This window comes from Nematolebias whitei, chromosome 6 (assembly GCF_014905685.2).
Source record: "Nematolebias whitei isolate Nwh7 chromosome 6, NemWhi1, whole genome shotgun sequence".
Classification (NCBI taxonomy): domain Eukaryota; kingdom Metazoa; phylum Chordata; class Actinopteri; order Cyprinodontiformes; family Rivulidae; genus Nematolebias; species Nematolebias whitei.
The window spans coordinates 24,683,785-24,694,098 of NC_056503.1; the positions used below are offsets into that span (position 1 = coordinate 24,683,785).

At 38.0% G+C, this 10,314-nt stretch overlaps 1 protein-coding gene across 1 annotated transcript in view; it reads left to right on the forward strand.

Moving 5' to 3' along the window:
* The first annotated feature begins 822 nt into the window (after window positions 1-822).
* The window catches only part of LOC119410858 (Down syndrome cell adhesion molecule homolog), a 50,432-nt gene continuing 40,940 nt past the window's right edge, over window positions 823-10,314 (forward strand). The window contains exons 1-2 of the mRNA XM_037677779.1: window positions 823-868; window positions 1,073-1,252. Coding sequence (XP_037533707.1) covers window positions 823-868; window positions 1,073-1,252 — 226 coding nt within the window. The remainder of the gene's footprint in view (window positions 869-1,072; window positions 1,253-10,314) is intronic.

Genomic DNA, 10,314 nt, shown 5'->3' on the forward strand with positions numbered 1-10,314 from the left:
AACCAGTTTTGCTGCTGACAACCAAAACTGGTTGATCCACCCTGAGACGGTGCTATTTAAGAGACTGAGCTGAATACAGCTCCTCAGACTGAGGAAGTCTCTCGGATGAGAGACGAAACGTTTCTACATTTTTTTGTTGATTTGCTTTGTTTTTTTGGGGGGTTTTTTATGTCCAGAGGACCAGATTTAACTTTTTTAGATTGTGGCTGCAAGGTTGTCTGTGCTTCTCACAGTGGCCATTCTCGAATGTTGCTGGCTGATAGGATGCCAGAAGCAACTGAAGAGTATTGACAGGCCACACGAGCTGCAGCCCTGGCTTTTGCTGAGGCAACAGCTCAGATGTGGAAGGAGTTCGGTGAGGTATTGGAAAAAGATTCTGTATCAGTTTCGAATAGATTCTGGCAAATCATCAGGTGGCTGAGGCTGGGAATGCAGCACTTTGCCAACCCTGTGTATTATAGGGGTGGGGTGCTGTTGACCTAACAAGTGATGTTGTTGAGTGATGGAAGAAATATTTGGAACTTTTAATCCCACCAACATGTCTTCAATGGAGGAAACTGAGTCAAGGGACTTGGGGGGTTGGTCCATCTATAACCGAGGCTGAGGTCTCTGAGGTAATGTAAAAGTTCCATAGTGGCAGTACACCATAGGTGGATGTGATTCGACCTAATTCCTCAAGGCTGTGGATGTTGCTGGGCTGCCTTGGTTGTCAAGCTTTTGCAACATGGTATGGACATTGGGGCAGTGCCACAGGACTGGCAGACTGGAGTGGTTCCCCTCTTCAAAAAGGGGGACTGGAGGGTGTGTTCCAATTATAGGGGCATGATTCTACTTAGCCCTCCCATTGGAGAAGAGAGTCCAATCGTTGGTCAAATCTCAAGCTCAGGAGGAACAACATGTTTACGGTCCTCATTACACCTGATGGACTTTATCTGTAAATGCACTGGCACAGTCAGATTAAAGCTTGTGCAGAAGCTCATTAGGTTGAAGCACCATCACACAATGGTTGCACAAACCATAAGTATTTATTTTTAAATGCTATTTTTTCCCCTGCTTCCTCTGCTTGCATCAGGTGCCGGTGTTCCCCAGTTTCAGCCCATCCTTCTGAACAGTGGATCTCGAATCCAGCTGCTGAGCAATGGCTCACTGCTCATCAAACACGTGTTGGAGGACGACAACGGCTTCTACCTGTGTAAGGTCAGCAACGATGTTGGAGCTGACGTCAGCAAGTCCATGTACCTCACCGTCAAAAGTAAGAGCCTGCAGCTGAAGGTTCACAGCAATGCCATGAATGTGTTAGTATTTCAGTGTCAGGGCTTTTCCTCCTTCACATGAAAGAATGAATTATAGGACATATTTTAATAAAAAATTCAGAGAGTAATATTTGGAAATATGTCTGCAACTGATTAACTTTTAGAGTCATTTCAATTCAAAATGGCCACCACAGCAAATATATCTTATCAAATACAAAAATGTCTCTAAATTAGTCAGTTTTACAGATATTGAGCTAAATTTGCTGTAGTAGTTGCAAAGAATCATTCACAACTTATAGTCTGAGTACTAACTGATTGTGTATTTAAAATTTTGCTAGTAACTATTGAAGTCAACCATGTTTGTCAGTTAGCAAAATATCTTGTAAATGACTAAACATATTTTATTAATACTTTCAGAAAGCTATCACTGGATGTACATCTAATACAACCAATTACCTTTGGGACTCAACCCAATTCACAATGTGAACCACAGCCAGATGACCTTAAAAAGCACTAAAATAATTATAACTTAGGCAATGTTACACCTGGTGAAACAAAAAAATTGTGTGATTTTAGCTGATTATAGTGCCCAGCACATACAGTACTTTGAGTGCAACACATTGTGCAACTTTGCTTAGAACTTTGGCATTAGCTTTTGGTGTTAAGTCTGTTTTCTGTCAGCAAAATAAATTAAGATGAATTCAATATGGCTGTTACATCTAAATGACCTTAGCTTAATGCAAAATGGTTATACCGTATTAAATGTTACCAACACTAAGTCAGATTTGGTGTGGTAGTATCTACGAATCATTCACAGCACATACTTTGTGCTTACAGCTCATGTGAGATAACGTGATATATTGCATTGCATGAGATCACACAAAATAATATTTTCAATTTAGACCAAAACAGCCGCAACTCTATAATTTCTCAACATAAACTTCAGGTGATTCAAATGATGTTTTACAGTAAATGGTTAGAAACATTATTGACAGTAATCCTTCATTTAAATCTAATTACGGTACAAAAAAAAGGCATCTATTCAGTCTGTTAAAACAGTATGGGATTATAACCAAAACCATTCAACGATGAAGAGCTACTCAAACATTTATTTGCACAAATCTTTTCAAGCAACGACAACTTAGCATCTTTCTTAGAGCTCACTGTCACCAAGCATGCTCCAGTTTTATACTCATGCATCTCACCTGTCTCTGCTGGTATGTTAATGTCAGACTCCAGGTTTTCTGCCTCCACTGAGCATTTGTATGTAGCTCCCCTGCAGCGTGAAGAGGGGGCTCCTCATTTTTCTGGTGCTTGGATGGGAGTGTGTCACATTTTCACTTTGCTTCAGTCATCAAACTGGAGCACAAGGCTTCCCACTAATGGACGGCTCTGTATGTGTCTTCTTCGGCTCTTCCTAACCTCACCGCTCTGTTAGATGGAAGTGTGAGCATTTCACATCAACTTGACAAAAGTTGAAGATAATACTGGGAAAGATTTTATCTTGACTCTGACCTTTACCCTTTTTGTAAGACATTTTGTGTAGAATGTTCCTTTTGGGTAATGCATTTGTTTTACTGTTGGTTATGGATATTTATGTGTTGCTGTTATTAGGTTTTGCAGTGTAAAAGGCAGAGAGCTGTCAGTACTGCAGCAGCAAGCTCAGAGGCAAACAGAACTGTGTTTTCATAGGTCAGTTTTCTGACTGTGCCTCTCAGTTGCTATGCAGCAAAATGACCCATGCTTGTACTAACCTTCCTTATCTATTTTCTGACACTGAGAGCAAACACTGCTGCTTTATCCACAGTTGGCTCCACTCTCATTAGCATATAAAACTGACAACAAAAAAATGGAAAATTGTACAGGGTATAAAAACAATCAAAAACCTGCATGTGAAAATATACTTAAAATGGTAAAGATTTGGTTTAAAAAAGCATGCATTTGTTGGAGTCATGGAAAGTTTTAAGCAGTTTAGATTGATAAGCTACCACTTCTGATATGTGCGTGAGTTTTTCCATCATGTGGCTTGGAAGAGGTCAGTACCAAGTGTGAAGTGAAGATCAATCTAAAAGTATGTGTTTATCACTCTGCTTTGCATCCTTGAGAGAAAGTTTTTGGTCTAGCCCCTGCTACACTAGTCCACATTTAAAATATTATATGTGTTTTCTTCATTTAGTAACAAAAATACATACATTCAAACATTCTAACAAAAACTGTGAAATACCCATGCAGAGCCACTAAGTAGTGAGCATGTCCACATTAGCAATGTCAAAATCAACCATGTAAATACATATACGTTATAAATACATTTGTAGCTAAAGTTTCTTCCAAAACAATTGTAACTTATTTATATCCTTGATATTGATTACAATTTAATCTCAGTTTTTAACCTCTTCTGTACATGATCAAAGTTGAATAGCAACAGGGTCAGGATAAATACCATTCCATCCATCCCTTATCTTTTGCTTGTTCCAAAGTCGAGTGGGCAGCAGCTTGAGCAGGAAGGCCCAATCATCTCTTTTCACAGACACCTCTTTCAGCTCTTCTGGGAGGACTCCAAGGTGTTCCCAGGTCAACCGGGAGACGTAGTCTCTCTAGCGTGTCCTGGGTCTTCCTCTGGGTCTCCTCTCTGTCAGACATGCCTGAAGCACCTCTCTAGGGAGGCGCCCATGGAGCATCCTTACCAGATGCCCGAACCACCTCAACTGGCTCCTGTCGATGTAGAGGAGCAGCAGTTCTACTCCAAGTCGCTCCAGGATAACTGAACTTCTCACCCTATCTCTAAGGGAGAGTCCAGCTACCCTGTGGTGTGGAAGAAACTCAAATCAACCACCTGTATCCAAGATCTCATTGTTTCGGTCAAGGTAGGAACGTAGACTGACCGGTGAACAGAGAGCTTTTCCTTACAGCTCAGCTCCTGCTTCACCACAATGGACCAGTACAGAGTCCACAATACTGCAGATGCTGTACTCCATCTGTCACTCTCACGCTCCATTCTTCCCTCATTTGTGAACAAACCCTGAGATACTTGATCTCCTCCACTTGAGGCAGAACCTCACCCTCGACCTGAAGAGAGCAATCCACCGTTTTCCAGTTGAGGACCATGGCCTCACATTTGAAGGTGCTGAATTTCATACCAGCTGCTTCACACTCGACTGCAGACTGCTCCAGTCAGAGCTGGAAATCACGGCCCAATTACGCCAACAGGACCACATCATCTGCAATGAGCAGAGAAAGGATAAATACCAACAAAGACAAAGTCATTTAAATGACTCCATTGTTGTTTTGGTTTTTAGGGCACATTGTGATAGTCATTACAACAGGTGTCTACGTCACTGTTTCTCAAATCTGAGTTTGTCCAGTTTACAGGGTAATACCTAAATAAGAGCTTTTTTTTAAATAAATGTAGTTATTATAAAGCATTTTTTTTAATCATAACCTTTGTAAGTGGAGGGGAAGTGCAACCAGCAGAAAATCTGTTGAAAAAATACCTGGAGTGATGCAGACAGGGCCTAAAACTCATATTCATAAAACTAAAAGTGCTTTTGATTCTGTCACTTTTGAGGAGTTGAATAAGCTAAAAAATACATTGTGTAATGATGAGTGTGTGGTAAAAACTGAGTTTGTACCTCAGTATTTAAAAAAAAACCACTTGACACATCCAATGCACTTTGCTTCTGCACCAGGCCTAATTCAGTATGTTAGCAAATTGCTGTTTTTTTGTGTGTATTGGCAAAAGTTTTTATCAGTAAAGACCATATGAACAGCTGAAGTCAGTACATTTACATTAACAACATTGTACTCATTTTCATTTTACTGATTGCTCAGATGCTCTACAAAATGCCATCACATGTTGCAGAAGGTGAACCCAGTTCTGTCCACGTACCCATGAATAATGCTTTGTCTTGCTTTATTTTAACGTTATGATTTTGTTAGCTTTGATGTAGCTTTATGTTCTTCGTGATCCTTTGCTCTACCCTCCCCCTGCTGCCACGGGCTGCTCAGACATTACGAGCCGACCCAGCTACATGCTTTTTACTCATTAACAGCTCACATTTCACATTTCAATCCCCGAAATGTACTTATGTATTCAAGGGACTTTCAGTAAAGAAGTACTGGCACGAGTGGCTTGAACATGGGAGACACTTACTGTAGTCTTTTTCACCAACACCATCATGTCTAGAACTCTGTCCGTTTTCAAATAAATGTTGCTCGTCATCCTTAAAAAGCATAGCACTCAGGTCTCTCTTTTAAATGAGTGCCCGAGGCTCATTTGGACTAACCTGTATAAATAAAGGTTGGATATATCTGTCTTTATGAATATCATGGATTACATTTTATTACAAGTGAGTGTGTGTCCAAGCAAGCAGTTTTATTTTATTTTGTTATTTTTGGTGTGTGCATTTTGCTCGGTTCATGCATTTATTGTGTGCATCTGTTTGAGACGTTTGAACTCTTGTGTGCATTTCTGCCTCATTTAAATCTGTCAATACCTCAATTAGAATCGGGCATAGAGCTCAAAGCAAGTGCCGTCTGCATGTTTCTCTGCTTTATTTGCACTTTCGGTTCTACTTTGTTTCTTACACATCCAGCCGGAAGAGAAGAGAAAGATTAAAAGGAGAAATAAACTGTTTTATTTTAAACAATTTAGTTTTATCCTACATCAAGTGTCTGGATATGCTGTTGGAGCCAAGAAAACATACATTTATTTCAGATTTTAGATCACAACCACAACAATACTTTAAATCTAATTAATAGTGAATCTAGAGATTTTGTCTCTAATTGATTGTACATAATTTTGTAATTAGTGGTCTAATTGCTGGAAATCAACAATTGAGTATTAAAAGGAGAAGCATTTATTCCATTTGGAAAGCTAAAGAGCTGAACTCATTAAAAAAAGGCTCTTTTTACAACGTTGTTCCATTCTAATTGACTTTTATTCACATCATTACTTCAAGCTGAATTCAAAATGACCCAGTATGAGAATTGTGTTCATCAGTAATCTTTTAATCACAGATTCTATAAATGCCCACATTGGAGAAGAAGCCCCGTCATATTTAATCTGTAATTTATTAAAGTGGCAGTCTACAACAAGTCACACACCCCCAACCCCCCTTGAAATTAATTTGTGAAATTTGTAACTTTTGCTGTATTTGAGTGTTGTATTCATTACTTTTTAGTATAGATAAGGAAATAAGGGCAATTTTATTATTACAAGAACAAAAGTAACTAGATTAATTGCATTTCCTGTAAAAATGCACTGTGAATGCTTATTGCAGCAGAACTTTGCTGAAAAAACAGCTGCAACTAGCTAAAAACATGTTGACGGAGCTGAAATGGAAGGACAAGCCTACTTCAGCATAAGAAATTAGAAAGAACACGTATTTGCTGAATTAGGTTTTGATAAGCAGAAATGAGCACAAAATAAGGAAATTAGCTAAAAAAAAAGGCTGAAATTAGCTGAAAAGGCAGAAAAAAAGCTTAAATTAAGTAAAGGAAACAAAGCGCTGAAATGATCAAAAAATGGAATTGCCAGAAAATTGTAAAATTAGCATAAAGCAGCTAAATAGTAGCTGAAATAGCAGAAAAACCTGTAACTATAGCAAAGCAAAGCTGAAATGAGCATAACAAGTTTAAATTAGCATAAAGAAGTTAATTGGGCTGAAGGTAGCTAAATTAAATTAAATTCAATTCAGTTTATTTATATAGCTCCAAGTCAAAACAGAAGTACATGAAAAACTTGGAATTATCTGAAAACTGCTGAAATTATATAAAATAATGTTAAAAGCAGTTGCAAGGTGCAAGCTTAAATTAGCAGAATAAAACAGACATTTGTCCAATTAGGCTGAAAGAAGCAGAAATGAGCACATAAAGTGGAAATTATCAGAAAAAAGCTGAAATGAACAAAAAACAGCTGAAAGAAATGGAGAGAGCACATATTTGCTGAATTAGGCTGAATATAGTTGAAATTAGTGCAAAAAATGTGGAATTAGCTGAAAAAGTTGAAATTAGCATAAAAAAACCTAGTAGCTGAAATATCTTAAAAAGTTAAATCTGGTCCTCTGGACATTCAAAAAAACAAAACAAAACAAAACAATTGTAGAAACATTTGTATTTCATCCGAAAGACTTCTTCAGTCTGAGGTGCTGTATTGTAGACTGAAGAAGTCTTTCGGAGGAAAGACAAAACGTTTCTACAATTTTTTTTTTTGTTGATTTATTTAGTTTTTTTTTTTTGTGTCCAGAGGACCAGATGTAACTTTTTTAGATTTTTCTACATGGCTAATTTAGCATACATCAAGAAATCAGCTGAAATAGTCGAAAAAGCTGAAACTTGCAGAAATAATCTGAAAAGAGCACAAAACAGCTGGAAAAACAGCTGAAAGTAGCTGAATAACAAAATTTAAATGTGCAGAAGGAAGCTGAAAAAAGCTGAAGCAGAACAAAATGTGAAAGGAGAAGTAAAAGTTGTAAACAGATCTAAAGAGATGAAGGATGTAAAATGAGCTCAATTCATTTTCTATGAGGAAAAAAATGGCAGAAAAGGCTAAATATTTCAAAAAGCTCAAGTTGCACCGATACCAAAAGTCATAGCAGGATTGTCCTGAAAGAGCTCAAAGTTTTTGATTTACGATTTGTTGAAAACTTGAAATAGCACAAAAACTGTGGAACGAGAAAGATGCCGAGAAATGTACGGAAGAAAATTGGATCACAATAGTGTGAATGCTTCATAAACATTCAAACAATAATGTGTTACTTTTTAGGGCAACAGTGTTAAATAAACAGTACAGTATATTTTTCTAATCTGACTTCAGGTTAGTGTTTTCACCTAGTAATGTAAGCACTAGTAATTACATGTTTAAGATCATTGTTACAAGTTTTAGTGTAAAGTTTTGAAGGTTATAAACATTTAAGACCATACCTGTTGTAGATAACTCTTTGAACGACCTCAGTATGCCACCATAAAACAACAAAAATTCATAGGGTTTATGCAAAAGTTGTTTTTGAAGATTTCACACTGCCATCAGTTTATGCAGAAGTACTACGATATCCATGCTGAAAGTGCATCAGGCTGCACCGAACGGGCTGCAACATGATGATGCTGGTGCTTCATGGCTTTGCAAATAACCACAGGTCTATATAAATACTGGTGTAATCCTAAATTGGCTGACCTGAACCCCCATGACGTTTGTGAGGTTGTTGTTGTTTTAAGATGACAGAGGTTCACCTTGGTCTTGGCTCTGCTCCAACTAGCCATTAGCTCATCAGTTAGGTTCAATCAACTCTGTTGCTCCAAAATGACGTGGCTCAAATATCCATCTACAACAGGTAAGATATATTTAAAAAAACAGAAAAGCAAAAACGTATCAGGGCAGCACGGTGGCGCAACTGGTAGAGCTGCTGCCTCTCGGCGAGCAGGTCCTTGGTTCAAACCCCGGTCCAGGGGCCTTTCTGGGTGGGGTTTGCATGTTCTCTCCGTGCATGCGTGGGTTTTCTCCGGGTGCTCCGGTTTCCTCCCACAGACCAAAAACATGCATGTTAGGCTGATTGGTAACTCTAAATTGCCCCTAGGTGTGAATGAGAGAGTGAATGGTTGTTTGTCTCTATGTGTCCCTGTGATGGACTTGTGACCCGTCCAGGGTGTACCCCGCCCCTCGCACAGTGATTGCTGAACATGGGCACCAGCGACCCCCGTGACTCAAAATGGAATAAATGGGTAAAGATAATGGATGGATGAAAAACGTATCTTATCTTTTTAAACAATCAGAACCTATTTTGACAGTAAATGATTGTCAGCTTTTGGTTATTATAGGGATGCCTTTGTTTATCTCATTCATTTTGTACAGGTACTTTATGACCCATTTTAAAATTAAAAACTTTAAATGACTATTAAATAGTCAAAGACGTTGTAATACTCACATTTCCTAAATGAAGATTGTTCAAACTTTCCACAAAGTTGCACTTACAAATTAGAAAACACACACACAGGATGTACATTTGCTACAGTATAAACATAATACATAAAAATATCAACCTTTCAGTCTCTCATCAAAACTAAATTTGACCTCATTAGTTATGTTTGTTAAAATAGTTTTGATTGCCTATTTTTAGGTTTAATAGACCATTACAATAAAATTACATTTCACATTAATATAAACATTTTCAACAAGAAATGCAAGTTTTATGTATAAAAAAAAGACAAAGATTACTCTTTTCTTTTTAAGCTGTGCCTATAAATTCATTTTACAGCAGAAAGCAGAATATCAGTGACCATGAGGGGAACCTGACGATGCGATCAAAAGAAATGAAAGACCCCAACTCTTTCTGTTTGTCTTATTCCTCAGGACAACTGTCTTCACCTCTCTGCTCAGCTTCTTTTATTTCCATCATGCTTTTAGCCCTCAGCTTTCACTTTTATCTCCCATCTCACGCTTCTTCCTCTACCCATCCGTGTTTTACTACCAGCCCCTTGTAATATTGCTAGATATTAAAAAATATACATCAGCCAAGCAATTACAGACTATCAGAAAGAATAAGTTTAGCCCGGGGCATTGCACGAGCTGGATGGAAGATGCATTGAAATAAGATGAGGAGATGAGAAAGCTTCACCTTAGTGAAAGGCACTGAAGCACAACCAAGACCAGACAAGATCACAGACAGATAACTTGCTGGATTTTCCTTTAGTAGCACATGATACAAGGTCAAACACAGACTGCAATGGCTCTGAGTGCACACAGACGTGTCCATACTATTATATTCAATAATGCATTGTACAAACTCCTGGACAGTTAACTATTTATAAGTAAAAAATAAACAATGACTAAGGGCCTACCATTGTTTGAAGGAATGAATCACCCATAGCCTGTTAGGTCAAAGATTTAAACAAAAATAATTTCATGTCAAATCAAATCAAATTTCAAATCATTTCATTTTATCCAAATTCTAGACATTTTAGTCAAACCTTAAAATTTCATTATGATTGTTAGGTCTGTGTGTGTTTACACGGTAAGACCAATCCATCCATCCATCCATCCATCCATCCATCCATCCATCCATCCATC